The 20,748-nt window shown below is 41.5% G+C and overlaps 1 protein-coding gene across 4 annotated transcripts in view; it reads right to left on the bottom strand.

Annotated features, from left to right (window-relative positions):
- Window positions 1–20,748, bottom strand: part of ARNT2 (aryl hydrocarbon receptor nuclear translocator 2) — a 2,296,360-nt gene that overhangs the window by 1,272,099 nt on the left and 1,003,513 nt on the right. For all 4 annotated transcript variants that reach the window (XM_044077930.1, XM_044077931.1, XM_044077933.1 and 1 more), the window contains one exon: window positions 7,010–7,095. In XM_044077930.1, the coding sequence (XP_043933865.1) occupies window positions 7,010–7,095 (86 nt within the window). The remainder of the gene's footprint in view (window positions 1–7,009; window positions 7,096–20,748) is intronic.

Genomic DNA, 20,748 nt, shown 5'->3' with positions numbered 1-20,748 from the left:
CTCTTAAAGCACGCAAGGTTTCACCAAAAGAAAAATCCTCTGGAAGGGAGGCAGAAGGAATGGATTCCTCTGCATCTGAATCCTCATAGGCAGAAAAGGGCACGTCCTGATAATCAGAAAGGTCAGAGTTATCGGACTCCTGGTCTGTAGAATCTGAAGGAAACTGAATTCTTCGTCTCATAGCAGGGGAAGGCTGGCTTCCCCTAATTAGCGAAAAATAAAAGCTGTGACAGTAAGAAGAATACAAATTCATTATTCCAAAGCCAATAGTAAGCACTTTCGTCTCTTCAACCAGAGACTTCTTCAGACTAAGGCTTTGCATTAAAAACATGAGTTTATATACTTAACTAATTAACCACTTAGCATTTTTAAAAACACAGGGTTCCTAAACATTGATTTTATATGTCTTGTATGTTTTATTTTAGAGATTTATATGTTAAATATATGTACATGTTTTATATGTTTTTTTATTTTACTGCAGACAAATGTTTAGGAACCCTGGATACGACTTCTCACAGACTAAAAATCATTTCCACATAAAGACACAAGTTTGCTGCAAGAAAGGTTTCCTGTCAGTTTCAATAATGTCTGAGGCTCAGAGAAAACAACCAGAGGAATTAAACGGTTTATATCAGCAGCCATGTCTAGAAAAGGCATGCTGTTTGTTGTTTTTGTTTGGTTAGGACTGGAAGTGTTTTCTGCATTACCAGGGACCTGATATCTGTCAAAGCTAAGCCACAATCCTATCTTAAGTGAGGTAACGATGTGCAGAAATAACTGGCACATGCAGACAATTTAAATAAGATACCTCATTCATTCTCAGTAACCTCATGCAAGTAACTACCAAGGGAACCAGGTTAAATACTACAAGGATACTCATTACCAGATACAATAAGCACACACATTCCCGACATTAAAACTATTACAAACACTCCTAAACTCCCTCAGTGATCATAACCATATACTATCAACATGATTTTCAAATCAGACAGGATTCCTGGCAAAATCACTAGCATTCCTTATGTGTATCATCAGCTCAATCCTTCTTGATGACGTAGCCCCATCAGATTTGTCCCAAGTACTTGACAACAACTTAAGTTAGCAACATGTCATGTTTATGTTATTGACAGAACATAGATTTTTATCTTGGTGTTAACAAGTTAGTTGCTATTTTTTCTACGAGATTCTTCCCCTACACCTGTGTCTGGCAGTCATTAAACCTCTCCAATATTGGAAAGTGCCCATTCATGCCTATGCACTGCAGACTCCACCTAAAGCTGAGAGCTGTCTGCGGGGGTGGGGAGGGGGCATGACTCAAGCAGGCAGCCACGATGCGCTTCCTGCTCTTACTGACATCCTGGGAAGAGGGATACCTGCCAAGAATATCCTGCCCTTTTAGCTGCAAGCTTCTGCACAGTTATACTATGAAGCCTTCTACCTATCTATGGTTTCTTGAGGAGTCTAAGGTCCACCTCTCAGGCTATTTCTCTGCATTACTGTGCCTCCTCCCAGAGATAGTGGTGCTGTATGGGTGGCTAACCCATCCTTCCTGGAAGTGTCATTCAGTGTCTAAGCCACTGCTCCAACTTTTGACACATGGGCCATCACTACAGTGTACTCTTCTTTGCCATCACTGTCATATAAATCTTCTGTTACAGCAAATAAGGGAAGATTATATCTGGGATCCTCAATGTCAACTTTTTTTTCTTTTATAAACAGCACTGACCATTTGAATATTAAGGAAAATGAAAATTTTAAACTGTCACAATCTCTAGGGATCTCCTGTACAATGAAACAGTTACACATTAATTGGCATATCTAAGGAAATCCTTTCTCATTAGCAGAAAACAAGATGGCAAACATTTCCTCACTTACAAGTAAAGGTACTACTATGTGGAAGACAATGGGCAGGATAAGTATTTACTTTTTTAACATAAAAATCTCATTCAATTATAAAAAGACATTTTTAAAGTTAAGAATGTTTGCACTGAATTATGATTCAACAAAGATATTTCTAAATTTGTGAAGTGACTACAAATTTAAACATGCATGTTTACTCAAGGATGCATCACAAATTGAAGTCATTAAAATGTGGATTACTACACAACTCAGTAAAATAAGTTGCTGACTATAATGGCTCTTTCCCAAGGGAACGTAAAAATGAAGTACTAACAAGCATACCTTTCACATTACATAGTTACAATTACATTTCTATGCCAATCATTTCCTTTAGACACTGTTCCTAAAATATACGGGCTTACACGAACCTCTGGTAATCAGCAAAAACTCATTAAGGTAACAGCATAAACAAAGCCTCATAATGTGTGACGTGAGTGTCTAAAATAGATTTTAAAGTAAATACTGTTCTTTCCAGAATTACTTACCAAGCCTGGTGCAAAAAAAATGTTTCAAGCACAAAATGTATCAGGAAACACTATACACTATAAACCAGCAATATCAGTCAAACATTAATAAGATATGAACCGCAACAACACTGGAGAACGTCTTCTTTTTAAGTGACATGTACTTAATTATTGAAAAACAACATAATCCACCTTCTATCATATATTTAAATTAATGCAGTACCTATGAATGATTACTTTTATTTATCATGACTCAATATCATGACTCATAGATCAAACCCAACAACATGACAAATACTAAAAATATACACAAGTTTTGTTTTTTTTTTGCAGGGAAGGGAGCCTACAACCCACAACAACCTTATATATCTATCCCACTATCTTTCTCTTGTATATATATATATAAATATATATATATATATATATATATATATATATATATATATTTTTTTTTTTTTATTTATATACACACACACACACACATAGGTGGGTACTAGGCTATAGGCCCTAGGGCCTATACAAGCCTAGCCAAAAAAGTACCCTGGCTTTCGCCACCCAACAGAAATATTTTCCTGTGCCCCTGTCGAGCAAAGCCACAGAGGTGATCCCCGGGGTGAATTTCCTATTTCCCATCCAATCATCAAGATGTTTTTTGAAGAGTGCTAATGAGGAGCTTTGTTTGATATAGATAGGTAGTTTGTTCCAGAGTATGGGAAGTCTCTGGGACAGGAATCTCTCCCTCTAGCATGTTCTGTTTATTGTGGTGACAAGGTTCAGGTCCCTAGAACGTATAGCTCGGAGGGATTGGGATTTCTTTAAGTGCAGCATGTCCAACAGCTCTGGGTTTGACATAGCTTTTATATATATATATATATATATATATATATATATATATATATATAGACACACATATACATACATATATATATATATATATATATATATATATATATATATATATATACATATATGTGTATATATATACACACACACACATATATATATATATATATATATGTATATATATATATATATATAAATATATATATATATATACACACAGATATAGATATAGATACAAACACACACACACACACACGTATTCATCTCTCTCTCTCTTTCTCCATATCTATACAGACATACACACAAACACGTATGCACATGGGGTTGGGGTGTCACATCAACAGTGGCAATCATCTAGAGACAAGGATCACTGTGCCAAGTGGCTAGCCCTGCCTCAGTTTTTTTTCCATTTCACGTACATGCACAAACACTAACACCTATGACCAATTTAGTGTGTCCAATCCACCTACTGTATTACTGTATGTCTTTGGAATGTGAGAGGAAACCAGATTTCCTGAAGAAAAGAAGAAGGGAGGACATGCATACCCCACAAAAATGGCACCCCAGTTGTGAATCAACAATGTTACCTGCTGCACCAATGTGCTGACATTTTATATATATATATATATATATATATATATATATATATATATATATATACATCTATATATATATATCTATCTATATATATATATATATATATATATCTATATATATATCTATACACATAGAGATATATATATATATATATCACACACATATATATACATATATCTATATAGACCTCTCTCTCGCTCTCTCTCTATATATATATATATGCGGTTACAATTAGGAAGTGTGAAAGCTCACTTGAGCAAATGCTTTTTCTTGTAAAAAAAAAAAAATGAAAAACAAAACAAACACTTATATGAGTGAACATTCTTCCAAATGGAGTTTCGGCCCGTACTCGTTTGAATGGGATCACAGTACAGCAGGGTAAGGGAATTTGCCTTTACCATGCAGTTCTCGATCATAAAGTTGGTATATGCAATTTTTAACAAATTTCTTTTCTACATGGCAACCATGGAATAACAAAAAAATAATTTAAAACAAAATGGGTCCCTTCCATCAATTATATACCAAGCTAGAAACAACAAATTCAACAGCTCAGTGAGGACATTGTAGCAAATGACCACATGTTGATACAATGAAACATGACAAAATACAAAATGGAATAAAACAAGTAATCCCAGAAATAACTGATAAATTCTTTACTGTATTAATCTAATTAAACCATGTCCTCATCACAAGTAACTATGCCTCAAACTTTACTTTTCCTTTCAGTATTGACATGTTACTCTACATATGTCCTCCCTAGTACTTCTCACTGCAAACCATGAGTATTTGGGTCCCTTTTTCTTCCACACCCACACCTCATCCTTTCCCCATCTCTCCTAATTCTTCTTACAATAGTATTCGCTAATTATACCTCAACCACATAACACTTTTAATCTTCTCAAAAACCTCTCTTGAGCATTTCAGTGGTCTCAAAATCCTCTCCTGAACACCCTTTCTACATCTTCTGCTATTAAACTGGAGTCTTCTACAAACATACAGAATTAGTGCTTGGACTCTGTCCTTTTCCTCCCACCATGTACCTCCATTTCATTCCTCATTTACTTAGCCAATTCCTCTGTCACTAATAGGAACAGACCTACAAATACACAGCACCTTTGCCTTGTAACCCCACTAGATCTTCACATCCTTCTAAACTCTCATTTAGTAACAGCTCTAGCGTTGATGCCCAACATATAGCACCCACCCATCCCTGGAACCTTACCACTACTCAACCTCTGCTGTAACAGTTTTCTCAAGAAAACTGCCATTTCATCATGGCAAATTTTTTTTTAACTCATTCCCTCCAATGGAGCTTTGGAAGTTTGCATTGTAAATTTCAATGGGTGTAGCCTTTTTGATAGAATCAGGTTATGTCTTAACATTTGAACAAATGTACATATCTTTAGAACAGTAGTGGTTATTAAAAAAGTGTAAATGTCACACACTTCAACTCAAACCATTTTTGTAGTGATAGTGTTCTTTAAGTTCTAGTTATTAAACTGAATTGTTTATGTCACAATAAACATTGTACCTATTAAGTTTGTAATATTTTGTAAAAAAAAAAAAAAAAAAAACTTACAATACCTCAGCAACCACTCAAGTTACCCACACATTGTCAGTAACATTTTATTCATGCAGCTGAGAGCTTTAATACGAGGCTATGCAGTTCCACCTGTGTTACTTGACTGCCAAGATATTTAGAAATACATGAAATTTATGACAATATAAATATTATACGGACAACAATATCTCTTTACCTGCACTACACACAGAGGTCAAATAACAACACAGTTGCGTCTGCCATTATGTAAGCTTTAAGACGAAATATTTTAAATGCTTTGTATCTAGCATGGCTTTGAAATTATTAATGCAAATAAGAACAATCAATATTCAAGGACTACAGGCATCAATGGGATGTAACTGCAGAAACACTTATAGGCATCACCTAGCTGTAGTGAGTTAATACAGAGAGGACTAATTCTGGCCGTCTCCCTCTTGCCCCTCTCAACAATTTTCATGAATACTACTAATATCCAGCAGTTATCTGTGGCTTGCTTGTCATTCACAAACTTACCTTGCTACTTCCCTATGAATTTTGGTAGCTCCCCATTGAAATACCCTGCCAGAAACATCACTTTAATCTCTATCGCTGGGTTCGTTTATCAGGGGAACTAGGCTTTTAGTTTCCAGAGTTCTGTTTAATGTCCCACGTCCTATGGTAGTGCTATCAATGAACCTGCACTACAACCTAGGCAGAGGCACTGCAGATATCATGGGATGCACCCCACAAGGTGATTCTTAGGTGTGCACCCCTCTTAGCCAAAGGTGGGCGCAAGCTTGACTATTACTAGCTATCTGGTAACTTGCTGCTCACATGGAATGGAAGGCCACCACAAAGTCAAACTTAGTGGAGGCTTTAACTGAAAACTGGCCCCCAATTCCCTTATTCTCTTTCTTTCTTTTAGTCTGGCACTGACATAAGATCGCAACAAGGAATCTGATACTGATTATTGGGCTTGGGATTCTCCACAGCAACCACAGTCATCAAGATCATATAGGTCTTGAGCTTTTCTTTCTATTTACTCTTGAGTGGTTGGGTTGAAGCAGTGGAGCTTTTGGCAATGCTTCATGATATGCTCCTTTCCTGGATAATAAAATCAGTGCCATTGTAGGTCCATCGCTAGTGGGCTGGCGACTACAACTCTTTGTAGATTTTGGTGTTTTGGGAAGCAATTTCAGGATCTTCCTTACACTTAACGTCTAGGACAGTTATGAACTGTATGAGAAGCAGAAAATAACTGAACAATGCAAGAGTTAAGCTTACCCACCTCATCTGCTACATAAAGTTACAATATGCACCAGCCAAAATCAAGAGGAGGGACGAGAGACTATTTAGAATTGTACTGCGCCATGGACAACAGAAGAAGCAATCCTAACTAATTAACTGCAGAAGTTAGGCAATGACAATTCATTGTAACTTGCGTTACAGGCTGTTTATGTCAATGGACATTTTTCTGGGACACACAACATTTTGCAAATGGAAAGAGTGACTGATCGCATGATACAAAGCCAACAAATACTCCTGCATACCAAATTAAACAGTGCAAAAAGAAAAAAAAAATCTCAACAGTTCTTAATTTGTGAAATGTACAACACTGGATTATATTACATTTTTTTCTCCAACTCAAGTCCAAACTGTGTTTTACCTGCTGGTGGCCAGGCTTTAATGTATCCAGTGCAATGTACTACAGAGTACTGCGCCTCCCCATCTTTTACGGGACCCAGACCATTTCTGGAAAAAAAAAAGTCATGCAACAAATAAGAAAAAATGCTCTCTCATCTAATCTGATTAGTTTCTATCACTTTCAGTAAATTACCAAAAGAATTTGAAAATAATGCAAGCCCAGCTCAGATTCCAGAAATTAGATTGATAATGATATGATACAATATGCTGCATGATTCACTCACTCAGGTTGCTAGAAACAAACCACCACAACAGTCAATTCAAATGCAAATCATTCCAGGTGTACTAGAAAAAATTAGTTCAGGTTTAAGTTAATTATACTGCTTATCTGCTCAGAAGTAGTACAGATAAACAAATAAACTTAACCTTAATTAAAACAATGGCTAGGCAAAGCAATAATTGGCTAAAACAAAAATCAAAACATTCCAGGTGTACTAGAAGAATATGAGTTCAGGATTAAGTTGATTATACTGCTTAAATGCTAAGAAGTGGTACAGATACACAAATAAACTTAACATTAATTAAAACATACTAGCAAGTCAATGAGGCAAAGCAACAATTTGCTAAAACAAAAATAAACAAACAAAGTAAACGACCAGATACCCCAATAGCAGCTAACAATAAGAAACGAAATACTACCAAAAAGGCTGCTGAGGCAAGATTCATAAGGTGTGTGCTTTTTGTGTTAGAGTTACACCTGATGAAGCATTTGTGAAAGCGCTAGTGTGAGCAATAAAGTGGCACTATTTATTTAATTCCTGGTACTTTTTATTTTCTTCAAAGAGACACTGGAATCTTGCCTCAGCAGCCTTTTTGGTAGTAAAAATAAACAAACATTTCCCCTTATTTGCATTACATTTAGAGCCACTGCCAAAAAACAGTGGCCTCACAAAATCAAAGGCATAAATGGTACAGCAATCAAAAACATTCTCTGTACTTGCAGAGGATATTATTTTGCATTTGATACATCCAGAAAATAACGTTTTAGTGTTCTGGAACATTTTGAGACATATTTACATCTTTTTGTGATATAAAACTAATGAAGATAAAATAAAAGCTATAGCAGTAAACCATGTAGCCTCACACTAATAGGTTCAGCAACATATGGGAACATGATACGATTAATGAATTAGGGATATACAGTAGATATAATAATGAATTAGGGATATACAGTAGATATAAGAAGTGTACACACCCCTTTTAAAATGCCAGGTTTTTCTGATATAAAAAAATAAGACCACAATAAATAATTTCAAAACTTTTCCCACCTTTAATGTGACCTATAACCCGTACAATTCAATTGAAAAACCAACAAATCTGTTAGGAGAATAAATATAAAAAATAAAAAAAACGTACAATAAGCTAGTTGCATAAGTGTGCACACCCTTAAACTAATACTTTGTTGAAGCACCTTTTGATTTAATTACAGCATTCAGTCTTTTTGGGTAGGAGTTTATCAGCATGGCACATCTTGACTTGGTAATACTTGCCCACTCTTCCTTGCAAAAGCACTCCAAATCTGTCAGATTGTGAGAACATCTCTTGTGCACAGCCCTCTTCAGGTCACCCCACAGATTTTCTGTTGGATTTAGGTCTGGGCTCTGGCTGGGCCATTCCAAAATTTAAATTTTCTTCTGGTGAAGCCATTCTTTTGTTGATCTGGATGTATGCTTGGGGTCATTATCATGTTGAAAGGTGAAATTCCTCTTTATTTTCTGCTTTCTAGCAGACACCTGAAAGTTGTGGGCCAAATGTGACTGGTATTTGGAACTGTTTATAATTCCCTCCACCTTGACTAAAGCCCCGGTTCCAGCTGAAGAAAAGCAACCCCAAAGCATGATACTGCAACCACCATGCTTCACCGTGGGGATGGTGTTCTTTTGGTGATGTGAAGTGTGTGAACAGACTCCTGAGAACAGTGGAACCAAAATTAGCTCTATGTCTAGAAGCTAAATCCAACTTATAATGGGAAATAAAAGTGTGAGGAGTAGCCCAAGTAGCCGCTGCACAAATGGTGTCAATAGGCAGTCTGTCTTGGAAGGCTAGAGAAGTAGCCAAAGCTCTGGTGGAATGGGCTTTAGGTTTATTAGGCAGTTTTTGGTGTCTAATCTCATAAACAAGGGTAATCAGAGATGTTAGCCATCTGGATAAAGATACCTTTGAAACTGGAAGTCCCTTTCTGCTTTCCGCATAGGAGACAAACAGCTGATCAGATTTTCTGAATAGTTTCGTCCTGTCCAAGTAGTACCTTAATTGACGATGAACATCCAGGTAGTGTAATTTTTGTTCAGACCTATTTGAATACTCCGCAAAAAGACAGGAAGGTCAATGCATTGGTTTAGATTTGATGTTGAAACCACCTTAGGCAAAAAGGACGGGTTAGTTCGTAAGGAAACTCTGTCCTTATGAAACACAAGGTAAGGAGAACGACAACTGAGTGCTTGAAGTTCTGAAATTCTTCTAGCTGATGTGATAGCCACCAGAAAGAGAGTTTTCCATGATAATAACTTTAAGGAACATGAAGCTGCAGGTTCGAAAGGGGAAAGAATCAAAGAAGCAAGAACTAAATTTAGGTCCCAAGGAGAAGGAGGATTTCTTACAGGAGGTCTGAGAAGAAAAACTCCTTTCAAAAAGGCTTTGCAGAGTTTGTGGGACATTAGGGCAGATTCAGAAAAACCCACATGGAAATTAGAAATAGCTGCCAATTGAACCTTAAGAGTAGATGGAGATGAACCTGCATGGAAGAGTTCAGCTAGAAAATCAAGGACTAGTTGGATGGAAGCGGTGAAAGGATCTATGTCCTTTCCTTGTGCCCAATATTTCCACTTACTCAAATAAATCTTTCGAGTGGAAGATTTATGGGAAGCTATCAAAATATCTCTAACAGAGTGAGATAATTGAGGAAGCCTGGCTACGGTTGGAAGTGGAGGAACCAAGCAGTGAGGTTCAGAGAGGGGAGGGAGCGATGAAACTGACCCGACTGATGGATCAAAAGATCTGGAACTAGGTCCAGATTCCACGGTCGCTCAAAAGAAATCGATGTAGAAAGGGGAACCACACTTGTCGAGGCCAGTAAGGAGCAATGAGGATCAATGAGGCCTTCTGAGCGATAGCTTTCTGTATTACTTGAGAGATCAGTGGGAAAGGAGGAAATGCATACAGAAGTCCCGGGGCCAAACTTGGACTAGCGTCCCTGCTGGGTTGGCCTGGTAAAGGGAATAGAGTGAAGTACTCTCTGCACTTGCTGTTTTGGGGAGTAGCAAAAAGATCGCAGCAAGGCTGACCCCACTTGAGAAATATCTCTCTCACTACAGAGTCTTTCAGAGACCACTCGTGAGGCATGAGAATAGCTCTGCTCAACTTGTCCGCAATGTGATTGGACTTCCGGGATGTGCGTTGCTATCAGAAAACGCTGAGAAGAAATCGCCCATTGCCACAGTCTGAGTGCTTCTCGACACAGGGGGTATGATCTGGTTCCGCCTTGTTTGTTGATGTACCACACTACAGACATATTGTCTGTCTGGATTGCAATCGTTCCCAAGGGAAGAGAGTCTTGAAGGGCTTGCAACGCTAAAAGCACTGCTCTCATCTCCAGAACATTTATGTGCAAGTGGCATTCGTTTGGTTGCCATGTGCCCTGGACTGTCCTGCCCTGATAATGCCCCCACCCGATCAGGGAGGCATCCGTTGTCAGAGTAGCAACCGGAGGAGGTGGAACAAATGGTCTCCCCAACAGGAGCTGGGGGGAAGACATCCACCACATGAGATGCTTTTGCACGCTTGCGTGATCATAATGGTGTGAGACATTGGAAGTTCCTGGTATGACCATTGAGAAAAGAGCATCCACTGAAGGATCCGCATGTGGTATCTGGCCAATGGGAGGAGAGGTATGGCGCTGCCATGATTCCCAACACCTTTAGAACTAACCTGGCTTTGGCTCTGTTGTTGTTGAGAAGTAGTGATACCAATTTTGAATGTCTGATATCCTTTGGTTCGTTAGTGTTGCAGACATGTTTACAGTATCTAAATTTGCGCCTATGTAGGTAATAGTGCGACAAGGCGACAAAACAGACTTTTCGCAATTTATTGAGATACCCAGTTTTTGACAGACGAAAAGTGTAATCTCTGGCCATCAGAAGGAGATGCTTGGTGGGAGCTGTGAGGAGCCAGTCGTCCAAATATGGAAACACCTGGAATCCTTGTCGTCTCAGGTGAGAAGCTACCACTGCCATGCATTTGGTAAACACCGGGGCAGTGGTGAGACCAAAGGGCAGGGCCCTGAATTGAAAATGACTGGTTCCCAGCCTGAAGCGGAGGAATCTTCTGGAGCGTCTGTTCATTTTATGTGATAGTACGCGTCCTGAAGGTCTATAGAGCACATCCAGTTTCCTTTTCCCAATAGGGGAAGAATGGATTGCAGCGTGACCATCCGAAATCTTGTTTTCTTGACCGATCTGTTCAAGATACTGAGATCCAAAACTGGTCTCCAGTCCCCTGTTTTCTTTGGAACTAAAAGAACCTTGAGTAGATTCCGGATCCTAGTTGGTCTGCTGGCACTGGCTGAATAGCTCTTTTGCAAGCAGTTTTGAAATTTCCAAAGCTGCTATATCCCTTTGAGCGGGTGGAACATCTGGAAGGGATTTTTGACTGACTTGGAAAGCGAAGAAAGGGAATAGAATAACCTTCGAAATGATGGACTGTACCCATTTGTCTTGTGTCAAGGATAGCCAGGCTTCTGGGTACAGTGACAATCTTCCCCCGACAGTCTCCGAAGGCGGGCCGTCGGGCAACACCTCACGGCTGCTGAAAAGGCTTATCCGAAGACGTTTCGATTGCCCTGGTTCTGCGGACCCCTCTGCCTCTAGGGCGGCGTCTACCATTGTTGTTCCCCCTCTGCCTCTGGCGGGAACCGACTCTGTCGTCAGGCGAAGTCCCTTGAGATTGTTTACGGAACCACATCTTTCCCCACTTCTGGCCTTTGGGGTAAGGCCTAGAAGGAGTGGAAAAACGGACTCCGGCGGCAGAAAGGGTCTTGCCATCCGTCTCGCACCTAGTCAGGGTTTCTTTCACTTGTGGACCAAAAGGGATGATCCATCAAAAGGGAGTTTGTGAAAGACGTCTTGAAAGGTTCCAAAATTGCATAGCCGCATCCAGGCGTGCCTACGTAAGGCTACCCCTGTTCCTGCGGCTCTGCTCGCTCCATCGGCCGCATAAGAGAGGAGGCATGGAGGAGTTGGAAATAGAATTAAGGATAGCCAGCTGCGTGTTCATTTTTCTTGGAAACCCGCAGCTGTAGGGTTCTTAAGCATTTCACTCGCTTCTTTGATCAAGTCCCTTTGAAGACGAGTGAAATGGCACAGGTAATTCAGCGAACGCATAGTAAATGTCGCTGAGGAGAACATCCGCTTCCGTACCTATCCATGGACCTAGATTCCTTGTTAGGTGGATGGGCAGGCACTGAAGGATCAGCCAGTTCCTTCTTTGTGGCGGCAGCTACCACCATAGCATCCACAGAGACTCCTTTTGATAAAAATTCCTTGTCTGCTGGAGCTGTGATGAATTTGGAGGGTCTCCTGGGAGTGGGGTCCACTGAATCAGGAGCCGTCCATGCCTTTTAGCAACCACCTGCATGAGGGGGTCAAGGGGGACACCCAGGAGGTGGAAGGACGAGAGCCAAACGCCTCAAGATACACAGATTCGTCCTCCGAAGGGTTGAGGGCTGGCCAATTTCCCTCTGTTTAAGGATCTCCAGAATGTCTGCAAAGAGACATCTTCAGAAGGGGAACGGGGAACCCTCAGAATCATCCAGATCTGTGTCGGACGTGATAGACTCAGGTGAGTCAATGTGCTTCCTCTTGCACTTCCTCTTCCGAGGGGCTCTTCTGCCAAATCAGGAGAGGCCTCGAAGAGGATGAAATCCCACAGGCGGCTCCTGAGGAGTTGGCTCTCTGCGGTCCGGGATGAGGGAGTGAGTCGACTTACCCTGAGGCAGCATAGAGGGAGGGGCTGACGGAGCCGACTGTGGAGTAGAGCCAGGCTCTAACACACTCCGCATGACCTCGAAAGCACCCCTGTCAGGCAGAGCCAGAGGTCCCAGCTCCGAGGAGCTAAAGACCCCCCTCGGCACCGACAGTGATGGCTCCGAGGCCGATGTCGGAGCCGAACTCACCAGCGCCGAAGCACCGAGAGGGAGAGGGGGGTCGGACAAGGGTCCGATGCCACTCACCCCCTCGGAGCCGACGAGGGAAGTCCGGCGCCGAGATTCCTCCATGGAAGAAGACGGAGCCGAAGACAATTGTCTCGGCTCCGAGGTGACCACAGTCTCGGTTCCGACGACCCGGCTCCGAGCTCAAGAGAGTCGAAGGAGGAAGGAGTTGATGGACCGGGACAGGCACCGACTGATGAGTCGGGCTCTGAAGCATCTGGGCCAGTGCCTCAGACTTGAGTAGTCGACTCACCACCCTCTGAAGGTCATGATCGGACAACCTCGATGACCTAGAGGAATGAGACCTTTGGCTCCGTTCAGACAGCAGGGGAGATCCTGGAGCCGAATGAACGGAGCCAAGAGAAGGTGACCTAGACCTCTTTCTGGTTGTCGGCTCGAAGGTCTTGTCGGAGCCGACACAGGTACCTCGATAACCTCGGCTCCGGCCGGAGCCGAGGAGCCACAGAAACTGTGGACTGAGTCTTATCGGCTCCAGCCGGAGCCGATAAAGGCAAGGTTGAACAACCTGAGGTCTCGGCTCAGAAGCCGGAGCCGAAGACCTCGATGCCTTGGAGGGCTTCCCTGTTGAGACAGACAGGGAATCCTCAGGCTTCAACAAGCCTCTCAAAATGAGCTTGTTTTTCTTTCCTGCAGGACCCTGGGGCTGAAGCCATGGCAGACAGCACAGGAGTCCTGCAGGTGCAAAGGCCCCAGACAATAGACACAAGAAGTGTGAGCGTCTGTCAGAGACATTTTCTGACAGCACGCATCACACTTCTTGAATCGAGACCTTTGCTTCTTTAGACATAGCCTAACTGGTGAACACAAACACACACTCAAACACACCAGTTATAGCCTGTCAAAAACACAATTATAGTAAAATATACTAAAAATAAGTACAATAAGCAGTAGTACACTACACAAACACTCCCTAGGGAAGGGAAGGCCTAAGGCCCAAGGGAAGAACTAAAAGTTCTTTTGACAAGAAACGGGAAGAAAAAGGTTCGGGGATAGAGTTTAATGAACTACACTAATTTAGGAATAATTAAACTAAAAAAGGGGAAACAAGAGTAACTTTTTATAGAAAAAGCTAAAACTTACCAGGAACCGGTAGAAAACCAACCTCGAAGCTGTAGCGGCAAACGAGATCTGAGGTAACTCTCGCCTAGCATTGTGGGATATAAGGGGGACCTCGAGCCGGTGGAACCAACTCTCGAGCTTTAGAGTGGCCGAGTCGGAGCCGAGGTCGGCTCCGAACCCATCCAGCAAGAATGAAGGCGAGATAGACAACTTAACATCACATTTTCCCACATGCTTTTGGGAGGCTTGATGTATTGTTTTGCAAATTTTAGCCGGGCCTGGATGTTTTTCTGTGTAAAAAAAAAAAGCTTCCACCTTGCAACCCTACCCCATAGTCCAGACATATGGAGAATACAGGAGATTATTGTCACATGTAGTACACAACCAGTACTTGCCAGAAATTCCTGCAGCTCCTTCACTGTTGCTGTCGGTCTCTTGGCAGCCTCCCTGACCAGTTTTTGTCTTGTCTTTTCATCAATTTTGGAGGGACGTCCAGTTCTTTGCAATGTCACTGTTGTCCCATATTTTGGACGACCACGGTGATGCAGCGGTTAGCGTTGTCGCCTCACAGCATGAGGTTCTCCAGTTCGGTCCTCGGCTGGGGTGCCTTCTGTGCGGGAATCTGCATGTCCTCCCTGTGGTCATGTGGGTTTCCTCCGGGTGCTCTGGTTTCCTCCCACATCCCAAAGACATGCTGTAGGTGGATTGGACACTCTAAATTGGCCCTAGGTATGAGTGTGTGCATGTGTGTGGCTTCCGTGGAAGGTTGGGTGCCGGGCTGGCAACTCGACACTGTAAAACTCTACTGGCAATCATGAGCGGACAGGTGATCCGCTGTGGCGACTCCTAACTGGGAAAGAAGACGACGAGGACTGCTGTCCCATATTTTCTCTACTTTTTGATGACTGCCTTCACTGTGTTCCATGGTATACCCACTGTTGTGGACATTTTTTTGTACCCTTCTCCTGACTGATACCTTTCAACAATGAGATCCCTTTGATGCTTTGTAAGCCCCTGCAAACCATGGCTTTTGCTGTAGCAGGCAACTGAGTAACTGCCAGGAAAATCCTACTAGGACAGCTAAACTTTATTTGGGGTTAATCAGAGTCTCTAACTAATGGCAGGTGTGTACCAAGAAGATTAAATGTTGTAATTAAATCAAAAGTTGCTTCAACAAAGTATTAGTTTAAGGGTGTGCATACTTATGTAACCAGTTTAGTGTACTTTTTTTATATTTTTCCCCATAACAAATTTGTTTTTCAATTGAATTGTACAGGTTATAGGTCATATTAAAGGTGGGAAACATTTTAAAATTATTTTATTGTGGTCTCATTTTTTTTATATCACAAAAACCTGGCATTTTAACAGGGGTAGGTACACTTTTTATATCTACTGTTGGTCAAATTAAAGGTGGGAAAAGTTTTGAAATGACTTATTGTGGTCTCATTTTTTATATCACAAAAACTTTGCATTTTACCAGGGGTGTGTACACTTTTTAGATCCACTGTAGCCTATAAATAATTCAGTCGTGCCAGCTGCAGATATGTGGGGAAGACACTAAAAAGTCAATAAAAAAAAAATGGAAGCTCTTGATTATGGATATGGAGCCGCGGTGGTGCAGTGGTAGCATTGTTGCCTCACAGCAAGAGGTTCTCCCGTTCGATTCTCGGCTAGAGCACCTTCTGTGTGGAGTCTGCATGTCCTCCCCGCGGTCGAGTGGCATTCGAAAGACATGCGTGAATGGGTGTGCCTTCGTTAAAGGTTGGGCGTCGGGCTGGCACCATAAAAATCGACTGCCAATCATTAGCGGACCGGAGTTCCGCTGTGGCGACCCCTAACCGGGAAAAGCCAAAAGAAAAAAAAACAACAACAAAGTAAGATACAAGCAATGGCAATGTTTTTGGTTAGACAAGTCAGGCACACTTTCTATCAACCAGATAAGTTTCAGATGACAGTTATAAGGCACTAAAAGAATTTATTTGGGAAGGAAAGAGATTAGCAGATTCTCCCCTCAAACAAAGTGGTTTAGGATTCCCTGATTGTAAGTGATATTTTAGAACTACTTAGTTAAAGCTCATATATGCAACACAAATAGAAGGTTGTGAATCAAAATGAAAAGGAATCATGATGAAAACAGGGAAGCTGTTCAAGATATAAGGAGTTAGTACAGTTTTGGATGCAAGTCCTTAAGAAGAATAACTACAGCCACAAGAATATTATATATACAAAGTGGCAGAAAGTATTCTAAGAACTTAGCTACCATGGGAATGAAGAAAAGAGATTTTAGTGATAAGGATGACTGCAAGCAGGGGTACAGAAAATAGGCAAGAAGGGGTTGGAATTTACTGGGAAAATATGCAAAAGAGCTACTGTATTGGGAACAAATTACTAAAGAGGGGAAAACATTTGAGTAGGATGAGGCCAAACAGAAGTTTGGACTGCAGATTAGAGACTGCCCTCCCTACTAGGGATTGCTGACAAAGTATAAGCAAACAGAAAGAGAAACAGATAGGGGTGTGCTAAATGAAAGACCAGCTATGGTACAGTTTTTAGTTGAGGCTAGAACAGAAACAGCTTTTAAAAAAGAATGACTTAACAGGTCATATAAACACTGCATGATGATTATAATAATCAATAAGAGGAGATTATAACAAATTGGAACGAGAGAATGGAAAGGCAATTTACAAAGGAACAGCTGCGACGACATCTACAGCGCTTCAAAGTATGAAACAAAGTTCAGAAGGTTTTGGATTTTTGTTTGGAAGTATTTGCATAGGTATATTTATACCCAAAGTAGACTTCACAAAATTTTACCTCAGACAGATATCATAAATTCATAAATTCAAATGCCATGGAACAGCTAGTCACTGTTCCCACGAGAGGAGAAAATATACTAGATCTCATTGTCACAAACATGGGGACAAAATGCTCCACACCGGAAGTATATCCCTCATTGGTGAGATCTGATCATAAACTAATCTCACTGGAAATCTACATCCCGCCCCCACCCCAAACAAAAAAGACCATAGTGAAGAACTTCTCTAAAGCAAACTTCACACTACTCAAGACTGGTGTGGTATCCTTCAAGGCCCCTGAGCCAGAGGAAACCACAACCCAAGCTGCGGAAGCCCTTACAAATGCCTTCTATGAACACCTCCAGGGCTGCATGGATCAGGCAATCCCAAATAAAACCAAGACTCTTTCCACAAAGGGCAACGTCCAGTCTGGTGGACCCCAGCCATTAACAAACTTTACAATAAGAGGAGAAAGCTATTACATGATAGAACAAAATCCATAAAGGAAGTCACCCCTGATCATTATTAGTAAAAATACGAGCACTCATAAAATCAACTAAGGCCAATTTTGAGAGAAAAATTGCCATCGATTCAAAGGACAATCATAAGGCCTTTTTCAGCTATGTTAGGAACCTGGGTGGAAACTCCCAGATATGCTCAGAATTAGTCCAAAATGATACAAAAATCACTGAACCCACAGACATTGCCAACATACTGGCAGACAGGTTCAGTGCAAACTTCACCCTCCCCTAAAGGAGAGATAACTATCCCAGCCGAGTGTAGCCTCCCGGACATCTCAAATGCAGGTGAAAGCTGCTCTCTAAAGCTAAAAACACAGCATCAATGGGACCGGATGGTGTCGCCGGCTGTGTGCTACACGAGCTAAATGAGGAATTAAACCCGCACATAAGGCAGCTGTTTAATCTCAGCCTTACCACAGGATACGTGCCCAAGGAGTGGCGTCGGCAACTGTGGTCCCACTCCACAAAGGCGCCTTTACGGACCCTGGTAATTACACCCATAAGCTTAACAAGTCTAGTCTGCAAAGCTATGGAGAGGATCATAATGGAGCTCATAAACAAAGATATAGGGACTTGCAGACATTGGACCCGACCCAGTTTGGCTTTGTCAAGGGAAGATCATGCCTTTTGAACTTGGTTGACTTCTTGAAACAGTCACCAAGGCCATTGATGAGGAAAGGCAGTCCATACAGCCTACCTTGACCTTGCAAGGCTTTGACACAATACCCCACTCGGGTATTGTAGAAAAACTTACCAGCTTAAATGTAAACCAATATGTCACAAGATGGGTTGCAAACTGGCTTAAGGACAGAACCCACAGGGTTAGAGTTGCTGGCGCTGTGTCAGACTCCAAGCCGGTCACAAGTGGTGTCCCACAGGGCTCGGTCCTTGGCCCCTATTGTTTGGCATCTACTTCTCAGAAGTACAGGCCAACATGGGAGGACTTTGGCTGACAAAGTTTGCAGACGACTGCAAACTGGGCGCCATAGTGGAAAGTGCATCGGACATGGATATCCTTCAGAAGGGACTCACGGAAACAGATAGCTGGTGCCAGAGCCATGGCCTGAAGTTAAGCCAAAAATGTATAGTCATACCCTTCGGGAAAAACAAGGTAACCCCAAGCTACCATATAGGTGGCAATCCACTAAGCACAGAAGAGGTTATCAGGGACCTGGGGACCCAGGTTGACAGTGGCCTTTCTTTTGACACTCACGTTGCTAAAGTGGTTAGAAAGACCTTCTACATTGCCCACCTGATCATGAAGGATTCACATCCAGATCTAGTGAGGTCATTGTTCCCCTGTACTCTTCACTTATCAGACCAATGATCGAGTACAATGCCCCATTCGGGATGTATCTCACCCGACATCTGCAGCAATTGGAGAGACCCCAAAAGTTCCTCACCAAAAGGATAAAGGGACTCCAAAATCTGTCATATGCTGCCAGATTGAAGAAACTCCAGCTCTATTCAGTCGCATACCGTCTGCTCAGAGGTGACATGTGCCTGACATACAAGGCCATGTCCAACCCGGAATTAATGGACATGCTCCACCTCAAAAATCCAAATCCACCAAAACCACTAGAGCAAGCGACTTAAACCTTAGCACGGATATAAATAGGCGTGCTGGAGGGATAGATTTATCACTCAGAGACTCCCTATGCTGTGGAATAAAATCCCGGTCCATGTGAGGCAGAGCACCTCGCTGACTCTGTTCAAGAGAAATCTAGACCTGTGGATGGGAGATCGTAGGTTTACCCCGGGAATCATCTCTGTGTCACTGCTGGACAGAGGCACAACAAACTAATGGGCACAGTATTTTTTCATATAAGGGGTGGCGTAAGCCACAAAAATTTGGGCTAGGCTTATAAATGCCTTAGGGCAGATAGCCTAGTACAAACCTATGAACCTATGAACCTAAATGCTGGAGATATGATAGCAAAGACAGAGATAATTGGGAACAAGCTTTTGAGAATGTTAACAACTTGAGAGATTAAAAAAATGCCCTATACAGTACTTTGTCAGAAATGTGTATGTGTATGTTGGGGTGGGGTGGGGTGGGGGGGGGTTAAACAATTTTTTTGAGCTGGAACACAGGATTTCAATTGTCTAGACATAGTAAGGCTTTACACTATGTTTAATGCTATTGGCTGTCAAAAAAACTATTAGAAAATGGAAATCAAAATCTAAACTAACCATATATGAAGCACTGAATATCGTAAAGGAGACAACAGACCTGAAGGTGATATCTGTAGAAAAGGAAAGGAGCAAATTACAAAGAAATAAAGATAAATTGTGGGAACAATATATGCAGAATAATGGTCAGGAGGAGCGGGATTTAATGGAAGGCATGACTTGAGCAATTTATGCAATGCTGGAGTGAATAATTGTTAAAAACAATATATATATATATATATATATATATATATACGGCATGAAAACATTACTGTGCTTTGTTTGATCTTCTATTAATTTATGCGTATCTATGTCACTGTTTTAAACGGGATTTAAAAAACATGTTTAAAAACAAAGCAATTCCTTTAAGTTAATCGAAATGCAGAATAAGTAAGTAAAAAAATTAATTATTACTAGCCAAATTTAAATAAAAAAAGTTATGTTCTTACCATAACATTCCATCTGTGTTGTTGATCTTCATTCATTCTTGACTGATGGGTTCAGTCCCAACCTCTTGGAACAGACTCGGCCGTTATACATAGCTTGCGCCAGCCAAAAACTCTCGAGCTATGGCTCTATCCACAATGTCTCTCTTACCATTACTTCAGATTGAGTTTGCATAACAGTTAGGAAAATACAGAAGCTCTGTCTAAGGTATAACCCTGTAACATCCCAGGACTAGGTCCGAACCTCCAGGAGTCTTTTGGAGGGGGGTAGGTGGGTGAGATGTCAAGAATGAATGAAGATCGACAATACAGATGGAACGTTATGGTAAGAACATAACTTCTTTATCTGCTGTTGTCAGTCTTTATTCATTCTTGACTGATGGGACAGAGTCCCCAGCTACTTTAGAAACTGGGCAGCCCTAAAGAAGGATATTACTGAGCACCATACAGCCAAAGGATGCTCTTCCCCTTAGACCATGTCT

The sequence above is a fragment of the Protopterus annectens genome, chromosome 7.part0 (genome assembly GCF_019279795.1).
Source record: "Protopterus annectens isolate FY-2018-M chromosome 7.part0, PAN1.0, whole genome shotgun sequence".
In the NCBI taxonomy this organism is placed as follows: domain Eukaryota; kingdom Metazoa; phylum Chordata; order Ceratodontiformes; family Protopteridae; genus Protopterus; species Protopterus annectens.
Note: the sequence above shows the minus strand (reverse complement) of the source record. Positions and strands in the feature narration are given on the sequence as shown.